Raw genomic sequence first — 23695 nt, 5'->3', positions numbered from 1 at the left:
TCTTCAAAGTCCCTCTCCCCGGCTCTCTTAACAATAAAAAGTATTTCCTTCAGGTGTTAAATACTATCCCAAGGAAGTGTTTCCAGAAAGATCTCCACGTACTCTAATCCCCAGTACTGAGTCCCACGTATGAGTTCTTCTGTCTCCATGCTGTGGATATATAATTTTTGGCTTTTCAATTTCATAAAAATTCCCCACCTACAATTCTACCACAGTCCCAGGATGATCTCCAGAAAAGTACCCTCAGAGACTTTCAATCGACCTTCTCATCCCTCTTCCGGGCTTCCCACATTCCCTGACACCTATATGTCAATAATCAAATCTCAGAAACTTTTGTGGGAGACTCCATTGGTTGCTCTCTCCTTATCCTCCCTCTCCAGGCCCAAGAAAGATGGGGAAGCCACTGGAGTGAATGCCATCTGCTCCCACCATCCCGACCCTGAGGGACTTGATCTGGACAGAGAGCAGCTCTACTGGGAGCTGAACCAGCTGACCCATGGAGTCACCCAACTGGGCCCTTACACCCTAGAGAAAGATAGTCTCTATGTCAATGGTGAGAGGTTCTGCTGGGGTGGGCATCTCTTCCTCCTTGCTAGATGGGTCTAGACAGGGTAGGGTTTTCCTACGTGAGTTCAGGTTTCTATCTGGGCCTATCCTTTTTAGAAATATTTAAGCAAGACTTCTGTCACTTCTGAACCGGAAAGGGAAGTGTGGCATTTGATCCCTGCCAAGTAAGGGCTCTGTCTTCCTTGAGAGGAATAACAAACAGCTCTTAGGGTTCCAGCCACTATTTCTCCTATGGTTATGCTGTCGCTTCATTAAATGTCTCTCTCACCTCATTCTTCACCATGTGCAGGTTATACCAACTGGACTTCAGCTACCACCTCCAACCGTGAGTATTGCAAACCCCAGTTTCCCTGTGTGCTTGGTATCACCCCACCTCTTCCAAACAAAAAAGTGCTGCATGACCTGCCAACTCATCTCACCCATAACTTACTATCAGAAAGGAAAGGGTCAACAGTCCTCAAAGACCATAGGCTGGGTTGAGGGAAACAGAGGTCACCCCCTTGCTCGTGATTTTGAGAATAAAACCTCTTCCCAGGCTGAGAGAACATGCTATTTCTATAACTTTATACTTTCATAACTCAATACCCCACATTCACCATCCATGGTCATTTCCTTAGAGATCATTCACCCCTTGGATTATAATCTTGATCCCCTCCCCACAACAGCTATAACTTCCACATCCTTCCCAGAATCGTCCCTGCATCTACCTTTACTACCATGTCCACAGGTAGGAAAGAGCTCAGGATTTTATTAATCATTAATTTCTTATATCTCCACCATTTGTACCAAATCCTTTCTTCCTTCATTGCTCATTCACTCTCCCCAGGAAAGTTCATTTACTCTGTGAATTCTGCCAACATTTAAGACTCTGGATACTCAAATCCACACCAGGCAGCAGCTCAGCACTGTTGATCCCACATACCCCCCAAGAATTACTCAGGATTCCTAATCTCAACATCCATTATCAGCCCAAATCTTCTCCATCCCTAAGCATTAAATTCTGAGACCACCATGCCAACCTTGGCCTTCCCTCTAGTTCACCTTGCACATTTGCTTCTCACTTCATTCAAGACTTTCTCTTTTTCCCCAAAAGGCTCTTACAAAGATAGGACAAAACATAGGTCAAAATAAGCTATGACACTTAATTTGAGTATTGAGTATATAAAGCGAACAGAAGAAATGATGAGGCAAATGAACTGAACAGCATATTTCAATGTTATTCAAGAAAATAAAATAAAATCAGGAACTAGAAGTGAAGAGCATGCTTGCAATTTCTCAGACTAAAATAGGTAAAGAAAAAAAAAATGCAAGCTTTGCACTACTGAAAATTTCGATGGGCAAAATATTAGATGATAGAGAAGACATCAAAAGAAAACAGAGGAATACCAAGTTACTGTACAAAAAAAAAAAGATAGGTGTTCAACCACTTCAGAAAGTAGTGTATGGTCAGAAATTATAGCACTGAAGGAAGAAGTCAAGGTGCACTGAAGGAACTGGTGCAAACCATTGCTCCTCGGATTGATAGAATACCAACAGAGAGGTTTCAATAAATGGATTCAATGATGAAAATGTTCATTCCTATAAATCATAAAACTTGAGAGGTAACTACCTGCCCATAGATCTGAAGAGATTCATATTTATGCCCATTCCAAACAAAGAAAATTCCACAGAATGTGTTAATTACTGAATATCACAGGCAAGTACATTTTACTAAACAAAACTCAAACTTAACTTGGGCATGCGGCCAGGAGAGACTGGTCCTTAAAGAAGGACCTCATGCTCAGAAGAGTGGATGGACAGCGCAGGAGAGGGAGACCCCAATGAGATGGATGATACAGTAACAACAACAAAATACTACAAGTTGATGGCTTTGTTATTTTGTTGTTAGGTGCCATCGAGTTGTAGATGACTTATAGCAACTCAATGAATGAAAGGCCTGAGCACTGTTCATAGAGTTTCTGGAGGCAAGCCATTTTGCAAGTGGATGCCACTCCTGCTTCCAGGCTTGTTTTAATCAGGAAGCTCCAGCAAACACTGTCCACCATGGGTGACCATTATCACATTTGGTACATCAGTGTCACAGTGTTCAGCATCACAACAACCACAAGTTACCTTTGTACAGCAATGCACAGACTAGTACTATACCACCTAGAAGAATGTACAAGGTTAGCAAAAAAAAAAAAAAAAAGAGGATTCGCAATGAGATAAATTGGCAGTGGCTGCAACAATGGACTAAAAAAAAGCAACAGGTCCAGTCAGGGTACCATGACACTTAACAACAGTAACATGCATTTTTCCTCTATGAGCCCACAGAGACAAGCACAGTCATTTGTACCCATTACCAAAACCCACAACTCAATTCACTGTCATAATGTTGATTCTGATTCACAGACATTCTCCATCACCCTGTAAATCTTTATGGGAGGAAAGTGCCTACCTTTTCCCTGTAGAACGGCTGGTGGATTCACACACTTGCTTTTGTTCTCCTCAGTGTGATTTCAATTAATGAGTTAAGTCTCACAGAATCGTGTGCAGTCTAGGTTGTTCTTTGCTTTAGCTCCTTCAGTTCACGGATCAACTTACTGGACTGTTGATGTTTCTGGCCAGTGATCCAATGCAATCTTGACCCTTAAACCAAGCCAAACCAAAGCCCTGCCATTCAGTCGACGGAAACTCATAATGACCCAATAAGAAAGAGCAGAACTGTCCCATATGGTTTCCAAACTGTAAATCTTTACAAAAGCAAAGAACTGTATCATTCTCCCATGAAGCAGCAGGTAAGTTCCAACAGCATGCCTTTCAGTCAGCTCCAAGAGCTTACTCACTGTACCAGCACGGTTCCGCCTTCGTATTTTGTTGTGGTGGTGCTTAGGTGCCATTGAGTATAACCCATGTCAACTCTATGAACAACAGCTCTGAACCCTGTCTTATCCTGTGTCATACTCACACCTCCTGACACAACAGAGCCCATTGAGGCAACCACTGTGTTAATCCACCTGGTCAAAGGTCTCCTTCACCAACTCTCTGCCTTTCTAAGTATTGTGTCCTTCTCCAAGGAATAACCTCCTCATGGAAACATATCCAGGTATATGAGGTGAATGAAGCCTTATTATTTTTGCCTCCAAAGAGCACTATGGCAGCACCCTCTCCAAGATATACTTGTTCTTTTGGTCATCCGTGGGATCTTCAGTGCTCTTCTCCAACACCCAGCTCAAAGGCGTCAATCCTCTTTTTTGCATCCTTATTCATTGCCCAGCTATATGCTATGTGATATATAGATAGAGACATATTTTCTTATTGTTATGTGCTGTCAAGTTGCCTGTGACTCATAGCAACCCTTTATGTACAACTCTGAAGCCAACCTTGTCCTGAGTTAATATCACTGACTCCAACACACCTGCCCCCATTACCCAAGTTATAGCTCATCCAGGGTCTTCTCCTGCACTATCCCTCTATGTTGCAGACCGAGGGTAAAGCATTTTTATAATTATTAATAATGAGACAGACAACCAGGAATGAGATAGAGCAGAGAGCATGAAAAACAGGGGAGCAGCAGTTCTCGAATGCCTCTCTGTGTATTTATTGATAATCAGGGGAAACAAATCTTAAAAAGAATTCCTTGTAAATGAAGGCAAAGTTTTCTCTATTGTAAGCCTTAGCTCAGGAATTATTTCACACAGTAACAATACCTCTGTAGGGGGGCCCTAGGTGTCTCTTGTCTGCAGGGAATAAACAGCTCATTTTCTGTGATCTGTCACAAGAGAAATCCTAACTTAAAAATTTATAATTCCTTCAATTCCTGAACAAGAGTTTTCATATAATATTTGGTATGAAGTTTGGCTTCCCATACCTCCACCCTTCCAAGTATGATGTCCTTCTCCAAGGATCAGTCCCTCCTGGCCACATGCCCAAAGTACGTGAGACAGAGCTTCAAAATCCTAGCTTCCAAGGAGAAACTTGGTTTCACCCTCTCTAAGATAGACTGATTTGTTTTCTTGGCAATCCATGATATGTTCAAGACTTTTCTCCAGCATCACAACTCAAAGGCATCAATTCTTCATCTGTCATCCTTAGTCATTGTCGAGCTCTCTGATGCATAGCAAGTAATTGCAAAGACCATGGACAGGATCAGGTGCACCTTAGTCTCTAGACTGACATCGTTGCTTCTCAGTATTCTGGAAAGGTCCCTGACAGCAGACTTCTTCCCCAATGCAATTTGATTTCCTAACTGCTGGTGCAAAGAGTGTTGATTGCAAAGCCAAGCAAGCTGTAACTGTTAACAACCTCAGTCTCTTCTTCCATCATGGTGCTGCCATCCTTAGCTATGTACCATAGCCCAGATGAACAACTTCTCCTTCCGTCCCCAATTCAGCTCCTGAACCTCCCCTGGTGCCATTCACCCTCAACTTCACCATTACCAACCTGAGCTATATGGATGACGTGGGACAACCAGGCTCCACAAAGTTCAACTTGACCGAGAAAACCCTGCTGCACCTAGTAAGACCCCCATGATGACCTCCTGGCTGCCCCCCTACACACACCTATCCCGTCGTACCTACCCTCTTACTCACCTCCTTCCCTTTTCTCATCAGCTTGGGTCCTTGTTTGATGAGACCAGTGTCGGTTCCCTCTACGCTGGCTGTTCACTGACCTTGCTTAGGTGAGTTATGACGAAAGCTCCTTGGATGACCTGCTATATTCCTAAGACTGAAGCATGTGGCTGCCTTCTTCTCCACCCTGCCACATACAAGGTTCTCGGCAAAGGTGGAGTTCAGGAGGTGCTCGCTCTCCGAGCACGGCAATCCCCATTCCTAGGATGCCTGTCCCTACCCCTAGGTGGTGGATTCCATCAGCAGAACAACATCTGTCTGTTGCATGCCCCTTTGAATTCCTTCATTCCCCTTTCTTTGACCAAGCAGAGAATTTCCTTTGGTCCTGGCATTCTCTCCCCAAGGATTTTCTCCAAGCGAACAGTCTCCTCCACTTACTTTAATCCCAAACTCATCTTTTTTACTTGTGCCATTTTTTCTGGTCCTTTCTTACCTTAACACTAAGGAATCTCAGCAGCTGTCTTTCTGGAGGCACCAGGTGTTACCATCCCTCTCATTTTCCCTGTCCAGGCTGAAGGCTGGCAGGGAAGCCACCAGAGTGAATGCCATCTGCACCTACCATCCTGACCCTGAGGGCCCCTGGCTGGACAGAGAGTGGCTTTACTGGGAGCTGAGTGAGCTGACTGATGGGGTCACCCAGTTGGGTCCATACGTTTTGGACAGGAATAGTCTCTATGTCGATGGTGAGTGAGCCTGCTAGCATCCTTTTACTAGTGGGGTCTTCCTAATTCAGGCTTCCAAGTGTATGTGCCTCTCCTCGTGGAAGACACTGAGAAAGACGAGCGTGTGTGTCCTTCCATTTGTATCAAGTGGGGCTTTTATCTGCCTTGTCAAGAATCACAGCTAGAGAGTTTCAGGCCCACCACTTCCCCTGTGGCCATGTTGCCTCCTCACTGAGTGTCTCTCCCTCCTTCATCTTTGCTTTGTGCAGGTTACACCCACTGGACTTCAACCACCACCTCTAATAGTGAGTATTACAGAGAGACCCCCAACATCCCTGTGTGCCTGGGGTCTCCTGAACACACATCACCAGAACACATAGGAGGTGCTTGACCTGCCAGCCCTTTCCCCGACTATTTACAATCAAGAAGGAAAAGGGTTCTGAGGACATGCTTAGAGCGTGCATGAATTGTCCACTGTCTTGTGGTCACTGCCCTGTCACTAGGCTGACAGAGTTATACAGAGAGCTGTAAATTTCCATAACATTGTACCCACCCCACCACCCAATGCCATTTCCTTAGAGATAACTCACCTTGTATTTCAACCTTCGTGTTTCTTCTCCAGCCCCTGTGACCTCCATATCCTTCTCAACATCCTCTCTGGCACCTACCTTCACCGTCAAACCCATAGGTAAGAAAGGCCCCAGGCTCCTAGTGAAAAGAGAATGGTTTCTCCAGCATTATTTGTACCAAATCACATCTTCCTTTACCCTCCCTCCCTCTCCCTGAGGAAGCTTGTCCCGTTATATGGATCCGACCCACCATCCATCCTCCGTATTCCCAGATTTACACCCTAGCTGCTCCGCACCCTTAGTCCATCCACTTCTGAAACATGATCCAAGTCACTTGGCCTCAACCTGAAGTAACAAACCTGTACCCATCTTCATCATCAAAGACACAGGCAGTCATGCCAACCGTGGCCTGCCCTGTTCCTCACCAATGACATTTGTTCATCACCAAAGCTCATCTCTTCTCCATCCTGGATATCACTCAAATCCTTCCTTCTCCTGCATCTACCATCACATTAGCCTTCATTCAAGCAATGAGGATGGTTACTATGGCCTGTTGTTGTTGTTGTTGTTGTTGTTAAGTGCCATAGAGTCTTGGGCAACTCATAGCGACCTTATGAACGAAAGACCTGAACACTTGTATAACTTTCATCCTTTCTCCAGGTTCATAGTGTTCCCTATGTCTTCATAATCCCTTTCTGGTCGATAATCTTCAGATGATTCCAGCTGGTCTCAAGTCACATCCAACCTCTTTGTTCTCGATAGTCAGAGTTTCCATCTTGGGCTCAGCGTATCCTTCCAGGTTCATGTCCATACTTGCAGGTGGCTGCAGTGAAAGGCTTCAGGCTGTATGTATACAGCTGTTCTGCCCTGACACCCAGCCTCTGTCCGGCCGTTGCTCCTGACAAGGGCACTCTTTCCAGTTGTCCAGTTGCATTTACCTAACCCTCCTGTCATTTTGGTCCCACCTGAATTGGTGCTAGTTTTGTTCCTGAGTCTTTGGGCTGGATAGATTTCCTTGATGACAATGCTTCCTTGTTCCCCTGCAGTTAGAAGGTCTGGTCATTCCCCAGCTACAATACGAGGTGATCATATGTCTTCACTACCTGTAACAGAAGTACCACAGAGGGTAGCTTAAACAACAAAAATGTATTTTCTCAGAGTTTCAGTAATTAGAATTATTGGCTTTTGAAGATGTGTCCCTCTGTCAGTTCTTGGGGAAGACCCTTGTCTCTCTCAGCTTCTATAGGACTTTTCTTGGTTTCTCAAAAATCTTCACATGAGCATCTATCTCCCTCTGTTATTCTTGCCATTATCTATCTAAATTACCCTTTTAGTAACATGAAAGCAATTAGGTTTAAGACATACGCTACACACAGCAAACAAGGTTCTATCCACAGTTATATAACTAAGGATTCCCACATATATTTTTGGAAGACACAATGCAGTTCATAGCATTACCCCTTGTTACCAGCACAGAGCTTTGCACTCATTATAAAACCAAAATATCAAACCCGTGCTCTCACATCATTCAGTTCTGGCTCATAATCACCTCAAGTTTAATAGAATAAAGAGAATTGTTCCACGATATTCTCTTGGCTGAAATATTTATGGAAGCAGATCACCAGGAGGGATTCAAACCACCAACTTTTAAGCTAACAACTTACTGTAAATTCCTTGCACCATCCAGGAATACAAACCTACCTGATCCAGCGCCATCCTCACATCCAGCTGAACAAAATCAGCTTAAATCCCTGGTTGCAGCCCTCTGTATCAACCCATCTCACTGAGGGTCTGCCTTTTTCTACCAGGTATGGCCCCCTGCTTTCCCAAGCATGGTGCCTTTCTCCAGGGACCAGCCAAAGTGTATAAGATGAAGTCTTACCATCTTCACTTCTAAGAAGCATTCTGGCTATATTTCTTCTGAGATTTCTTTGTTCTTTTAGCAGTCTATGGTATATTCAATATTCTTCACCAACTCCCATCCGCATTCAGTAAATGTTCATTGAGTGAAACAATATTTGTCAATGTCTTTTGAGCTAACAAAATATCCCCTCCTTTCAGCTCCTATAGCCAATGGGTATCCTTAGGCGATTGCTAGTTCTTCTGGCTAAGGTCTCAGCTTGGAGCATTACTATAATCTAAATGAGCGTCTTTCTCTTCCCGGCCTGATGCAGTCACTGAACCGACCCTGGTTCCATTCACCCTCAACTTCTCTATCACCAATCTGCGTTACACAAATGACATGGGACGCCCAGGTTCCGAGAAGTTCAATTCCACTGAACGAGTCCTGCAGCAGCTGGTGAGAACTTTATGTTGACCACCCGCTGGTCTCCATCACACCTTCCTGCAGCCTTTGGACACCAATGCTCACTCCTTCTCTTTTATTACCAGCTTGGACCCTTGCTCAATAAGACCAGTGTTGGCCCTCTCCTCTCTGGATGCACTCTGACCTCACTTAGGTGAGAACCTTGGACAGAACAATTTAACAAGTTGAGTAGACCCTCATGCACAAGGCTCAGTGGCTGTGATCTCCAGGTGGCCAGAATTCTCAAAGCTTATGAAAGGAGTCCAGAATGAAGGCTGCATAGTGGAGTGGACTTGGGGGGAGGGATTGAATATCAATGAAAGAAAAAGTGAATTGGGAGGGAAGAGGTGGGCAGGGAGAAAAGTGTAACAACGAATGGATGGAAATCCTAAGTCTCTGTAAACTTTCATGAAAATCAATTTAAAATTAAAAAAAAAAGCTTAGAGTCAAGGAACAAGGGTTCTGGTTTAGAGGCTCATTGAATCAAACTCTATTATAAACAGTGACCTTTGTTCTTTTAAGTGAGTATGCAGAGGCTAAGCCTAATGTTTTCTGTCCCTTTTAGTGCTTGTGTTGTTTCTAATGAGGGTCAGCTATGAATTGATTCTGATTTGAAAGCACAACAACAGTGAAAACCATATAGATGACCTCTCAACTAAGGTTACTTCATCTCTCCAGCCTCTTCCCTTCATTCTCTTCATTTTAATTTGTAGAACACTCTTAGCTCTGTCCCTCCACTTCTATATCCTTCTTTCTGCAGGCCTGAGAAGGGCAGAGCGACTACTAGAGTGGACACTGTCTGCACCTACCACGCTGACCCTGCAGGGCCCCAGCTAGACAGAGAGCAGCTGTACTGGGAGCTGAGCCAGTTGACTTATGGTGTCAACCGATTGAAGTACTACAGCCTAGACCGGGACAGTCTTTACGTCAACGGTAAGGAACTATGTTGCAGCCAAGGTCTGTCCGCAGTTGGAGTCTTGTGTTCTTCCACAACTCTGAGAAGGGCCTCAATCTCCCTAGAGTAACTTTTCAATTACCCCCTTCATGAGCCTGGCTTGCATTTTCACTATGATGAATTGGGGTCCTTCGATCCTAAGAAGTAGTTGCCTCTTCCTTGAGCATTCTTCTGCTACCTCTCCCCTCAGCTTTTCTTACAGAGGTTCCAAATCTTCTCTTTCTCTTGCCTTTTGCTTAATATTTTCAAGATTCGCTCATGTTTTGCATGTCTCAGGGCTTCATTTTTCTTTGTAGTTGAGTCTTCTTTTTTCATTAATTTTAATGAAAGTTTACAGAGACTTAGGGTTTCCAGTCACTCATTGTTGCACTTTTATCCCTACCCACCCCTCCCCCCAATTCACTCTTCTTCTTGAAAAGAAAAAGAAACACTCTTTCCTTGTTATGCTGTCCCTCCCTCCAAGTCCACTCCACTATGCAGCCTTCACTCTGGACTTCTGCAATGACAAGAATACCCATTCATATGTCCCTTTTAACCAGTTCTCTCCCTCTTCTGTTTCAATGCAATATACATCATTCCTCCCCTCCTTTTCTGTCTTCCCTCAGCCCTGATGTCTGTCCTGTTTTACAACAGTGGCCCTATGCAATATTTGTCTTTTTAGGACTGAGATATTTCACTCAGTATAATGTCCTCCAGGGTCATCCATTTTGCATAATATTGCATGAGTTCCTTGTTTTTCAATGCTGTATAGTATTCCATTGTGTGAATATACCTGAACTTCTCTATCCATTTGTTTGTTGATGGGCACTTGGGTTGTTTCCAGCTCTTTGTAGTTGAGTCATATTTTATCATGTGGGCAAATTATGTTAATATATTTATCTGGTGGATACTTAAGCTGTTTCCACCTGTTGACTGTTGTGAATAGTCTTCAATGGATAGTAGAGTTCATCTCATCATCTACATACACCCTGACTCTCTTCAACGTTTCTTCCCTTCTCTCTGCAGGTTACAATTATGGAGCAGAGGCTTCAGTCAACATCAGTAAGTGTTTGCGACCCTGATTTCTTGGATTCTGTTCCACCTTGTTGGAGAGCTGATTATCCTGTATTTTATACCGTTGTTATTGTTGTTAGATGCCATCAAGTCAAGTATGACTCATAACGACCCTAAGAACAACAGATCTGAACCCTTTCATTTCCCGTACCATCCTCACAATCTTGGATATTCTCAAGCTCATTGCTGCGTGACTGTATCAGTCCACCCTTGTTGAGGGTCCTCTTCCCCTTCGCTGTCCCTCCACCTTCCCAAGTATGATGTCCTCTCCAATAGCATCTCCTAGCAATGTGCCCGAAGTATGTGTGAAGAACATCAGTGAGGGAAATATATGGAAGGATCCATACCTCACAATTCCTCTTTCTCCTAGTTTCTGGAGAAGTCCAGCCCATTGTGAGGAGAGCTTAGATGTAGATATGATGGAGCCTTCACACGGTTTTAATCTTAAACACTTTTTTCTCTGTTCTGCAGTTTTTCTCTGTTCTCACATTTAAAAAAAATCTTTGTGTTTTTATCTTTTAAGTATTTTTGTGATAAGAGAATATCTTATAAAGCATTTGTCAATTCAACAGCTTTTACATATGCAACTGAGAAGCAATGATTACATCCATCATGTTATATAATCATCACCATGTTCCTATTCCAAATTTCTCACGCCTTTAACAGAAACCTAGCTCCTCTAAGCAATGATTCTCCCTTTTCCTCTCCCTCCCAACTCTAGGACACCTCTAGTAAGTTTTCATTTCATTGCTGTTGTTGTTTTTTGCTGTTATATGCCATCAACTTGCCTATGACTCATAGTGACCCTATGAACATTAGCTCTGAATCCTTCCCTATTCTGAGCCAATCTCATCATCTCCAACAGAACTAATCCCATTTCTCCAGTCAATGAGTCTATCTGTCTCATCCTGAGTCTTCCTCTCCTGCACTGTCCCTCCACCCTATTTGCTTATTTCATATATGCAAGATCTTATAATATACATCCGTTTGTGACTAGATCATTTCACTTAGCATGTCCTTGGAGGGGGATGTCACGCTTGGGTGGGTGGAAGGACAGCGCAGGAGAGGAAGACCCTCTATAAGATGGACTGATTCAGTGACTAGGGTTATGGGGTAGGTGTGTCAGAGACAATAGGAATGGCACAGGATAGAGCAGGGTTTAGGGTTGTTTTACATAGGGTCACTATGAGTCCCAGGAAACTCAATAGGTACATAACAACAACAACAAAAATGTTTTTAAGACTCATCAATATCATGGTATGCCACAGAACTTCCTTTTTTTGTGTTACATAAAATTCTGTTGGATGTGTGGGCTACATTTTTTTTATTATTAAATTTTATTCGTTTTAATGAACATTTACAGGGATTTTGGGTTTTCATTCCTTCATTGCTGCACCATTCTCTCTACCCTCCTCCCCAGTTTGTTCTTCTTCCCCGCCATCCGAATGTCTGTTTTAATTGTCCAATTGCCACAGTGCTTGTCAAAGCCAGTTCTGATTAATCTCCTTTGTCGGTGTGTCCTTTGCCATTCCCTATCACTCCTCCCTGAGAGAGACTTCACCCTGATTCATAAGGAAAAGGGGATGGCGTATTCTCTTAGCTACTTCCTGCTGAAAAGGGACGCTGTGGGTTTCAGGGTGAAGATCTTCTCTCACTACTCTAAAGGGCCCCTTTGGCAGTAGGAAACACATAGACTATTATGAGGATTGATTTTGGAATTTAGATGCACTCTTATTGATTGTGCTTGGCCATACATGTTCATATCCTTGAAGATGTATCATGGGGGTGTTGCAACCTAGAAGACACAAATTTGACTAACAAGTTATAAGTACATGAGTCAAAAATTATGGAAAAGGAAAAGAAAGGATTCTTTCATTGTTTTACAAACCCTCCCCCAGGTCCCCTCCACCATGTAGCCCTCGCTCTAGACTCCTGTGATGACAGAAATACCTAGTCATATATCTCTTTTAAACAGTTTTCTCCCTCCTCTGTTTCAGTGCAGTATACATTATTGAACCCATCTTACTCAGTCTCTCCCCAACCCCAAGGACAGTCCCATTCTACAACAGTGGCATCATGTAATATTTGTTTGCATGAGTTCCTTGTTTTTTAATGCAGCATAGTATTCCATTGTGCGAATATACCACAGCTTCTCCAGCCATTCGTTTGTTGATGGGCACTTAGGTTGTTTCCAACTCCTTGCTATTGTGAACAAAGCTGCAATAAACATGGGTGTGCATATATCTGCTTGGATGTCAGCTATGGTCTCTTCAGGGTATATTCCCAGTAGTGGAATTGCTGGGTCAAATGGTATCTCTATTTGCAACTTTTTGAGAAAGCGCCATACTGCTTTCCACAGGGGTTGCACCATTTTACACTCCCACCAACAGTGAATCAGGGTTCCAGTTTCTCCACAACCTCGCCAGCATTTGTTGCTTGCTGTTCTGTTAAATTTTGCTATTTTGACTGGGGTGAGATGATATCTCATAGTTGTTTTAATGTGCATCTCTCTTAGGGCTAGGGATTTTGAGCATTTCTTCATGTGTTTGTTAGCCATCTGAATGTCGTCTTCGGTGAGGTGCCTGTTCATATCCTGTGCCCATTTTTCTATTGGATTATTTACCTTTATCTTGTTGTGGTGCTCAAGTATTTCTAAATTCTGGATATAAGTCCTTTATCTGATATGGTATTACCGAATACTTTTTCCCAGTCAGTGGCTTCCCTTTTTACCCTACTGGAGAAGTTTTTGGATGTGCATAGGGATTTGAGTCTTAGAAGATCCCATTCATCTATGTTATCTTCTCCTGGTTGTAGGTTTTCCAGGATACTGGGAAGACTGTTTATGTTGTGGATTAGGACTTCTAGTGTTGTTCCTAGCTTTTCTGTAATGAAGTTTATAGTCCTTGGTTTTAGTCCTAGGTCCATGATCCACCTTGAGTTCTTCATCTATTGATGGGCATTAGGTTGTACTTTTTGCCTCTTGTCAATCATATAATAAAGTTGCGATGAACATCAAGGACTTCTCTTTATGCTTTAATTCATATCTCTGTTCTTCTAAGACTTTCATAACCACGTTTGCACATACTGTTAAATTTTCAGTTACTATTTATGGAACAAGTGGTTTCCTAGACATCTGGCTAAGATAGGTGCCTAGGTGTTAACCCTCCCCACAGCCATATGGCTTTGCTCCATTTTACAAATGAAGACATACAGGCTCGCAGAAGCTAAACTCCTGCCAAGGCCATAACCAATCAATAACAAAAGTCAGAATTTCGTATATGTCAATTCTTGTTATCTAACTCGGCATGTTATTCATCTATTGGTCTTATTCTTTATCAATAACAAAAGTCAGAATTTCATATACTTCAATTCTTGTTATCTAACTCGGCATGTTATTCATCTACTGGTCTTATTCTTTCCAAAAGGCGTGCTGATTTGAGGTATGCTGCTTAGGCTCAAATTCAAGGGTTATATTCCCAGGGGTGTTTTGTTTTGTTTTCCAGTCTTAACCATTGCAGTCCGAGTGTGATAGTATAGCATTGCAGTTTTGGCTTGCATCTTCCTGATGGCTAATGGCACTGAGCATCTTACGTTTGGTGGCCAGTTGAGTGTCCTTTGTACGTTTTAGGGAGCTCTCATGAATAGTCTATAGGGAGTTTTGCTGCTAATCTTAAGGTGCGTCTCTGGTGGTTTTAATCTGTCAGTGGTTTCTCAGGAGAAAGATGGGCCATCTCCCACTTTCTGTGTGACTCACAGTTCCCCAAACCCACTGGAGGGTCGGCTATGAGATGGTTCTGACCTGATAACAATGAGAGAATTGTACACTTTATGATTGGTTTGTTTCTTGTTTTTTTTTGTTTGTTTATTTTGTTTTTTTATTTTATTATTTTTGTATGAGTGTACCGTCAAATCAGATCTGACTGGTACAGGAGGAGATTGTCCCTCCTTTTCTGGCAGAGCATCTGGTGGCTTTGAACCATGAGCCTCTGGGATTATAGTTGCAGCTCCTTGCCACTAGGCCACCAGAGTGTTTCTTGTTTTGAAGTTAGTGATGGATGGTCTCTGAAGGTATTCTCCCATCTTCATGCCCCAAATCATAAAGCACCCCACATCTCAATTTCCTACTGAGGCCCCTGCGTAGTTCAAACAGCTAATGCACTTGTCTGATAACCACCAGATTGAGGGCCCAAATCTACCCAGAAATGCTTAAAACAAAGGGTTTACAATCTACTGCCTAACTATTAGCCATTGAAAACCCTATGGAGACTGTTTCTACTCTGACACACGCACGGTGCACTGTAACAGGTTTGCTTGTTAATTCCCTGCTGGAGTTGTCTCCGTTAGCTAGTGACCCTCGGGCTGATCTGGAGGACACGGGAACCTCAGGAGCCCCTCTGTGCATTCCATCTCTCTACCCTGTTGCAGCTGGAGAGATCAGCGAGAAGCTGTTCACCCTGAACTTCACCATCGACAACCTACGCTACTCAGCTGACATGGGGCGGCCTGGCTCCCTCAAGTTCAACATCACGGACACCCTCATGCAGCACCTGGTGAGAAGCCTGCTTTCCCTGACCACCCAGATGTGTCCAGCCCAGCACTCTCGCTTGTATCTGACCAGCACTGACGCCCTCTCTCTCCTCCAGCTCAGCCCCTTATTCTTGATGAGCAGTCTGGGTGCCCGATTCGCAGGTTGCAGGGTCACCACTCTCAGGTAAGATGCTTGTCTCCCTCCAGCCCATTTCCTCTTCTCCGCTGTCAGAGAGGAATCTGGGGCTCTGGCCTCTGACCATGAGGTCCACCCGGGCTGAACATGGCTTCTCCCTGATGCATCTGCTGCATCCATCTTCACTCTCATGTCTCGGGTCAGCTTGCTTTCTGTTGATATTTACAAAGCACGGTCCCCAGGGGTGATGGCTCTAGAACGAACCTAAAGACTGACCGTTTGAACTTCACCCAGCAGTGCTGCACATGACCCAAGCCGTTGACTTTGCAGTTTTCTGGTGGCTTAGTGGTAAGGAGCTGTACTGTCAACGTCAAGGCATGTGGTTCAAATCCACCAGGTGCTCATGCGAGACAGGTGGGCATTCAACCTCCATGCAATTTACTGTCTCTGAAAACCCACTGGAAGGTCAGCTATGGGTCGGTTCCAACTCGATGGTACCTAACAACAATAATATAAGCATACAAAAGTTAGTTAGAAAATAAGCCAGAAGAAGAATTGATGTGTTTGAATTGCGGTGATGGGGAAGGATGTTGGATATACTGTAGTTTGCTGGAAGAATGAACACAAGTGCATTAGACATACAACTGAATGCTATTTAGAGGTGAGGAAGCTGAGACATACTGTCGCTTACTTTGGATGTATCATCACAGTCATGACATGCCAATGGCTAGAAAAAGACAGCGTGCTTGGTGAAGGAGAGAGTTAAAGGAAACCTTCAATGAGAAGGACTGAAGAGCAGAAACAAAGGGCTCAACCTCAAGCATACCAGTGGTCAGGAGGGGTCCCTTCTGTTGTACATCAGGTCACCACATGTCAGGGCTGATTTGACAGCAGCTAACCCCAAAGGAAGACCCTCGATCAGATGAATGGACACTGAGATGGCAGCAGCGGGCTGGGATATGTCAGAGATGGTGAGGGTGGCACAGAATGAAACAGGGTCCAGATCTATTCATAGGGTTGCTATGAGTCATACTCAGCTACACGGCACCTAACAGCAACACCGCCACCAGCATGATAGCCAGCAGGACTGTGATGGGGTTGCACAGGGGCCTGGGGGCCCAAAGGACCACCTTGACCCGGCCTATGATGATCCTGGGGAGAAGACATTCCTGAACCAGCTGAATCATATCAGCTGAAACCTGAAAACTGACTAGGTACAAAATCAGATAAGGAGATAAAACAAAAATAAAAATGAAATTAAAAAAAGAGTCTTTCAGACAGTAGTCATTGTACATGCAAAGGCCCTGAGATAAGAAGATATAAATAGGCAGAGGCGCTTTGAATGGTCCAATGAGGCTGGAACTCTGGGTATGTGGTGCACTGGGGGCAGCAGGTGGTCTGAATTTTCCCCTCCACCTCCACCCCCGCCCCCCGAGCTAACCTCTCCTTCCTGTCCTCAGAAGTGTCTTCCTCTCCAGGTCTGTGAAGAACGGTGCCTGGACCAGGGTGGACGCCCTCTGCACCTACCGGCAGCCACACAGTGGTCCAGGCCTGCATGCCAAGCAGGTATTCCATGAGCTGAGCTGGCAGACCCGGGGCATCACTCGGCTGGGCCCCTACTCGCTGAACAAAGACAGTCTCTACCTCAACGGTGAGTGGCCCTCATCCCCACCTCCCACCCTCCCGTCCTATGATGGTCTCTGTTTACCCGTTCTCCAGAGAAAGGCTTGGAACAAATGCAAATGGGAACCTTAGCTGTGACTTCTACCGTCACCTACAAGCCTAGTCGTTGATTAGTGCCATTTAATAGATGAGATTAAAGATCAGAAAGTACCTAGTAAGTATTGCTTGGGAATAGTGAGCTGAATCCCAGTTGTCACAGTTCAAGTCTTTGATCCTTTCAACATGGTTAACTAATAGAAGTGTCTTCTTGGAGGAGTACCACGAAAAGGAAACAAATTCTCACCTGTCTCCCCTTCCTACTTCCAATGACTTCTCTCCTGGGTGGTCCACTATACCAGAAGGCAGGCAGGCATTCTGAGCATCTATGGTGGGGGCGAGGGGGTGGGGTCAAGTTGAAGGCTAGGCATCAGTATCTCCAAGAATCCCAAAAAGACATTTTTTAGCAAAATGCTGATTCTGAGAAGCGCTCAAAAAATGACAGTTTTCAACCAGAAGACATCCCTCCTCTGAGTTCTACGAAGCAGAGCAAAGCCATGGTGGGGTTGAGCAGATAACTCTCCTCCTCGTCCATCCACCCTCCTCCTGGGCCCAGACTTGGAGCTCACACGCTCTTATTCACTGCTCTTCTTATCATTGCCCCCTAAGTGGGCAGGGAGGATGTAGCCTTTGAAACAAAATGCAAAACCCATTTCCGTTGCATAGTGTCCAATTCACGGCGACTATAAGACAGAGCTGCCTTGTAGGGTTTCCAAGGCTGCAGTCTTCCCAGAAACAGACTGCTGCTTCTTTGTCCTATGGTGTGGCTTGTAGATTTGAACCACTGACCTTCTGATTAGCACACAAGCTCTTGACTGCTAGGTCACCAGGGCTCCCAGTGGTCTTTATTACTCCTATTTTAGCAAAGGGGAAAACTGAGGCATGTGGAGGTGAAGGCATCTGCCTGTGCCTGTGGCAAGTTTGTGGTCAGTCTGTATCTTGACTTTTCTGTCTACTTCTGTTCCCAAGTGGCCCTTAGGTCACTGCCTGGCTGTTTAGGACATTGGTCCCCTTGGAAAGTGTACGCCGTGTGTGTACCCTTTAAGGCAACTATTCAGCATGTACCAAATACACGCTACAAGCCAAGCTGTGGGCCTGGCACCAGGCACAGTGATAGGTCAGATGTGTGTTTCTCTCTTAATGTAACGTTCCAGTGGCTGAGGACCCCTTAGCTCAGTACTGTATTCTCAAATCATAAACTAAGGTTGCCATCTACAAAAAAGCAAACAAGCCATTGGTGCCAAGTCAGCCCTGACCCCTGGCGGCCCCATGCTGGGCAGAGAAGAGCTATACAGGCTCATGGGATTTTCAGAAGCAAATTGCCAGGCCTTTCTCCCAAGGAGCACTTAGTGGACTCAAACCACCAGGCTTGCAATTATTTGCCATTCACTTACCTGTTTGTGGCACCTAAGAGTTCCCCAATAAATATTCACTGGGTGGAGAGAAGGTCTAAGAGTGGTGAGAGGGATGGGTCATTGAATGGTTAGCCAGGTGGCAGAATAGACTCGCGAACACAGAGCCTCTTCTTAGGGACATGCTAGAGCCATGCAGGGAAGGACTCAGTTCTCAGTGAGACATGAAGAAAACTCTTCAAAAGGAACTGGTTGTCGAACAGAATCTTAGAAAGTGCATAGATGCTTTCCAGACACACAGAGGGAAAGACACCCCCTGGACAAAGGGAGAGAGATATCCAGATTCTGCTGTTACTTCCTCTTACATGCCATGTTTTGTTTTCAGGTTATAATGAACGTGGTCCAGCTGAGCCTCCTACAAGTACGTATCCTTACATCCAACACCCCTATCAGATTCCACAGGTGCTGGACCAAGCATCTCTCCTCAATCATGAGGGAAATTTGCCCTGACAGTCTGCTGGCTGTGTCAGTTCACAGCTCAGAGCTATCTCAGAACAAAGGTCTGGGGACGCCGACAAAAGTACATCTTACACACAGACATGGGTTGGAAAACGCTTCACTCACATAAGAAAAAAAGACCAAGGAAGGTCAGTGTCGGTTTGCAACATCAGTGCCCCATGGCTAGAGGGTCACCCCCGGCAGGTGATGTTCTGGGCACACTCCTCTTGTACCACAGGTGAGGGATTTTCTTTTCTGCCCACGAGGAGCAGATGGGAAAGTGAGGTTGGCCAGCTGCCACATGCTTCACAGACATGAATAGAATAGAGACTATTGTGTCCCCAGAGCAGGGAGTGAGAATCCTTGATAAAGAGAAGAAACTAGAAGGGAGCTCTGAAGGCCTAGTGGCAAGAAGCTGCACTGCAATCCTGGAGGTGCATGGTTCGAATCCACCAGATGCTCTGCTGGAGAAGGTGGGACAATCTCCTTCTGTACCTGTCAGATCCGATTTGACGGTTATACACACAAAAATTAATAAAGGTAAATTTAAAAAACAAGAAGAAACTAGAATGGAGAGCGAGCAATGTTCTAGGCATAAGGATACTGTTTAGGCAGCTTGGATAAGAGGCACAGTTCCTGCAGCTGACTGTCACAGCAGCCCCAAACTCAGGAAGTTCTTCTGAGTGGGGTCAAGGCCTCAGCGGGACAAAGAAAGCTGGGTCCTTGATCATTTCTGGACTTACAAGCATGGTATTGGTATAGAGAACTTTCCATGATCATTGAGTGAGACCAAGATGTTTGGACAAGCATTTACCCCAAGGATCATCACCGGTGGATGACCTTTCAGTCCATGCTTCCTGCTGGCAGGAGCCCAGGTAGGGGCTGCAATGTCAGTTGGAAGATTCTGGAAACTGCTCAAGTGACTCTGGCCAGATGTACCCATTCATTCAACCAGCACCTCAGTCATTTTCTTTCAGCCACCCATACGACCAGCTCACACCCTTCCACCTATCCATCCTTCTAGTCTTCATTTCCTCCAATATTTCTTCCTTGTTTTTATTCTTCATCCCTCCCCCATTTGTCTATTTTCCCTTGAGTCCATAATCTAGCTCACCTTTCTGTCAATTTTTCTACCCACCTGTCTCTTGGTTCAGACTCTCCCTGGTTTACCTGTCCTTCCTCTCTTCAGTTAGTTCCTGTACATGCCTACTCAGGCCCTGGCATCCCTGTGAATGACTGATCTGTTCTGGATTCCCACAGAAGCAAGGGTGAGGCCCTGCACTCTGTAAGGGTGGGGCTCTGTCCCTCACTGACAATGGTCCTTTTCACAGCTCCTGAACTGGCCACCACCGTCCTTCCTCCATCATCAGCACCTGTTCCAGAAGCCACCACAGGTATCCAGGGTCCCCCCCCTCCACCTTGCATTCTGAGGGGAGCTTCTCAGTTACATAACTCTATCAGGTAACAAAAGGAGGGACGGAGAGCCAGAATGTGACAAGCCCAAGGTTGTAGTAATAATTCTGACCACAGAGATTAGACGAGCCATTCAATATGATGGTCACTTGCAAGGAGCATTCGTGTAAGAAAAATAGGTCATTATAAAAATAATATAGGTATTTTGGGGAAGAGACATATGGCATCTTTTCAGAGGGAACTGTCGACAAAGTTTCACCTGAATTGGGTCTATAATTCTAGATTGACGTGATCCAGGCAACTAGGATGGTGCTGTCAGGGAAATGTATGATCAATGTCCTGAACAACACATTATATAAAGAACAATAAGAGGAATTTGATTTGCATTGGAGACTGAGAGTTGGCAGGGTCCACATTGAGAAGGACCTTGAAGTCTGTGTCAAGAAGCTTAAACTGAGCGCTGAAGGTCATAGACAGCAATGGGTGATACAGTGGGTGAACTTGTGCTGTCCTTAGTGAGACTCTCAGAAAGAAGCTTCTAGCGGTCAATGTCTCTTCAGACAGGAAGCCTCGTGAGTCTGAGGGTGGGTACCAGTGCAGGCAAGAGAAGGAAAGGCCTGAAGTGGTGCAGGGGTGGAGAGAGGGGATGTACATCAGAAGCATTTATAAGGTAGAATTATTACTTGGAAGTGATGCCAAGGGAAGACCTGGGAGTTCTGAGTGTGACTTGGGGGTGGAGGTGAGGGTGTTACTGGGAGAAAAGGCATTAGAGAGTGTGGGCTCTGATCTGATCCCAGGCCACTTCTCAGGATACACATCTCTCTCTTCCTCTAGCTACAGAGCACACTCTGAAGACCTTCACACTCAACTTCACCATCTCCAACCTCCGATATTCACCAGACATGGGCAACCCTAGCTCTGCCATATTCAACTCCACTGAGAGGGTCCTACAGCATCTGGTGAGACATAGACGACAGCACGTCCTAATGGAGTAGACTCTGCCCCTGCCTTCCCAATGAGCAGGGGTGGTCCAGTGGTGGGGTTCTCACCCTCCATGCGAGAGCCCTGGGTTCAATTCCCAGCCAAGGCACCTCACACATGGCCACCACTGCCTGAGGCTTGCACATTGCTCTGCTGCTGAGGGTTTCAGCGGAGCTTCCAGATTAAGACAAGTTTGGGAAGAAAGGTTTGGAAGCGTGTTGCTGAAAAGCAGGTGAACCCTATAGATCTCAGCATTTTCATCTTTTGGACATGAGGCTGCCATGTGTCAGGGCCCAACTCCACAGCAGCTAAGAACAACAGCCCCTCCCCAGACCACAGTGTCTCCTGTTCACTCTCCCCTTCTCCCCCCTCAGCTCAGGCCCTTGTTCCAGAAGAGCAGCCTGGGCCCCTTCTACTCGGGTTGTAGACTGATCTCCCTCAGGTGAGTCCTCCTCCTAGTCATCTACCTGTGGGGACCACACTCTTTTGTGACTTCCTCTTTCTCACTTCTCCCACTCCTCTCACGTGCTCCCTCCTCCTCCTGATTCTACCCACCACCCCACCACCCCTTCCTCCTGGAGCTCGCAGGACTTTCCCCTGGAGTTCCCACGGCCCTTCCTCCCCAGGCCTGAGAAGGACAGCGCAGCCACAACCAGAGTGGATGCCATTTGCACCTACTACCCTGAGCCTGTGAGCCGCACCCTGGACAGAGAGCAACTGTACTGGGAACTGAGTCAGCTGACCCAAGGCATCAGCCATCTGGGGCCCTACACCCTGGACAGGGACAGCCTCTATGTCAATGGTAAGCAGCCATGTGAAACTTGAACTCAGAGTGACCATTTCTCATCCTTGTTATACTATGTTTCCCTCCCCAGAAGGTCAGCCCCTGACCTAGGAGGAAGCCAGCCTTCCTCAAATCACTATGAGTAAGTTCTTGTTATTTCAGGTAGCTGGCATAGCATTCTTTTCATGAATATAGACAAATTTTCACTCAAAATCATTGAGTCTGACCTGTGAAATCTCCTGAGACAGGATAACGGGTTCCGTGTATGTTATTGTTGATTGCTTTCAAGTCAAGCATGACTCACAGTGACCCTATGAACAAAAGGCCTGAAGCCCTTCTAGAACGATTGAAGTTGGTAGAAATTATTTATCAAAGTTCGTAGAATTTCCAGAGGCACGTTGTTTAGGAAATGGATGTCACTCCTGCTTCCGAACGAATTCTTAGCTGGTGACAGTTCCGCAATCCAGAAGCTCCTGGGCAACGTCTGGAGAGTTGTAATTGTCATGATTGTGGGAATGTGCTGTTGGGATCTCTTGGGAAGAAGCCAGGGATACTGATCCATGACTTTCTGTACACAGGAGCCCCTTTCCACAACATACAGAGGCCCTCCAGGTAGCCTGGACCCCACCTCCAAAACTGAGCAAACTCAACAGAGACAAGGAATAGGATGGGTCCTGAAAATGTTCACCTGGCTGATCAGCAGGACCACAGAGAGCTTTAGGATACAGGATAGAAAGATAGTGCAAGATGACCACGCCTCCTTGGCATTTACATCCCCCTTGTCGTACTCAACTCAACAGCACCCAACAGCAGCATTCCAAAGCAGTTCTTGCTGTTAAGTGCCATTTGGTCATAGACTACTCATAAAGACCTGAGCACGGCTTGTAGATTTTTCAGAGGCAAGCTATTTCAGAAGTGGATGCCACTCCTGCTTTCAAGCTTGTTTTAATCTGGAAACTCCACCAAACACTGTCCACCATGGGTAACCATTATCGCATTCAACACATCAATGTCCCAGTGTTCAGCATCACAGCAACCACGAGTTACCTCTGCACAGCAAATGGACAGACCAGTGCTGTACCATGTAGAAGAATGTTTGACAGAAAACAATTTAAACCAGGCCTGAGGGCCACAGAGTTATGTTGCCAAATAAAATACAGGATGGTGTCTTTTATATATAAGATTTACATAGTCCTAAATGCCCTGAGGGTGAGTAACACTCCCATGCACAGCCTCACAATTCATAGACGGGCACCAGCCCAGCACTTGCTACATGTCAGCATAATCACTTGTTTCCTGAACTGGGTACTTCTTACCTAGAAGTGCTTCTTCTTGTTGTTGTTGTTATTTTGGTGTGCTTTCAAGTTGGAACTGACCCATAGCTGACCCTCCAGAGAATTTTCAGAAGCACTTAATCACACACAGAGGGAGGAGATTGCCCATTTTTCTCCAGTGGAGCAGCTGATGAATTTGAACTACATGCCTTCAGGATTATAGGGCAGTTTCTTAACAACTAGGACACCAAAGCTCTTTTCCTCTTAGCACTAGGTGGTATATATATATA

At 45.2% G+C, this 23695-nt stretch overlaps 1 protein-coding gene across 1 annotated transcript in view; it reads left to right on the top strand.

Annotated features, from left to right (window-relative positions):
• Nucleotides 1–23695, top strand: part of LOC102872780 (mucin-16-like) — a 121719-nt gene that overhangs the window by 72110 nt on the left and 25914 nt on the right. Inside the window, exons 55-72 of the mRNA XM_006898806.1 lie at nt 381–553; nt 857–892; nt 4940–5064; nt 5160–5227; nt 5688–5860; nt 6109–6144; nt 8583–8707; nt 8800–8867; nt 9474–9646; nt 10674–10709; nt 15147–15271; nt 15365–15432; nt 16863–17035; nt 18841–18876; nt 20285–20347; nt 21201–21325; nt 21722–21789; nt 21974–22149. Of these exons, the coding sequence (XP_006898868.1) occupies nt 381–553; nt 857–892; nt 4940–5064; nt 5160–5227; nt 5688–5860; nt 6109–6144; nt 8583–8707; nt 8800–8867; nt 9474–9646; nt 10674–10709; nt 15147–15271; nt 15365–15432; nt 16863–17035; nt 18841–18876; nt 20285–20347; nt 21201–21325; nt 21722–21789; nt 21974–22149 (1847 nt within the window). The remainder of the gene's footprint in view (nt 1–380; nt 554–856; nt 893–4939; nt 5065–5159; nt 5228–5687; nt 5861–6108; nt 6145–8582; nt 8708–8799; nt 8868–9473; nt 9647–10673; nt 10710–15146; nt 15272–15364; nt 15433–16862; nt 17036–18840; nt 18877–20284; nt 20348–21200; nt 21326–21721; nt 21790–21973; nt 22150–23695) is intronic.

This window comes from Elephantulus edwardii, unplaced genomic scaffold, assembly GCF_000299155.1.
Source record: "Elephantulus edwardii isolate Elephantulus edwardi_28Jun2011 unplaced genomic scaffold, EleEdw1.0 scaffold00237, whole genome shotgun sequence".
In the NCBI taxonomy this organism is placed as follows: Eukaryota; Metazoa; Chordata; class Mammalia; order Macroscelidea; family Macroscelididae; genus Elephantulus; species Elephantulus edwardii.
The sequence above is the reverse complement of the archived record's forward strand: the minus strand, read 5'-3'. Positions and strand labels throughout refer to the sequence as shown.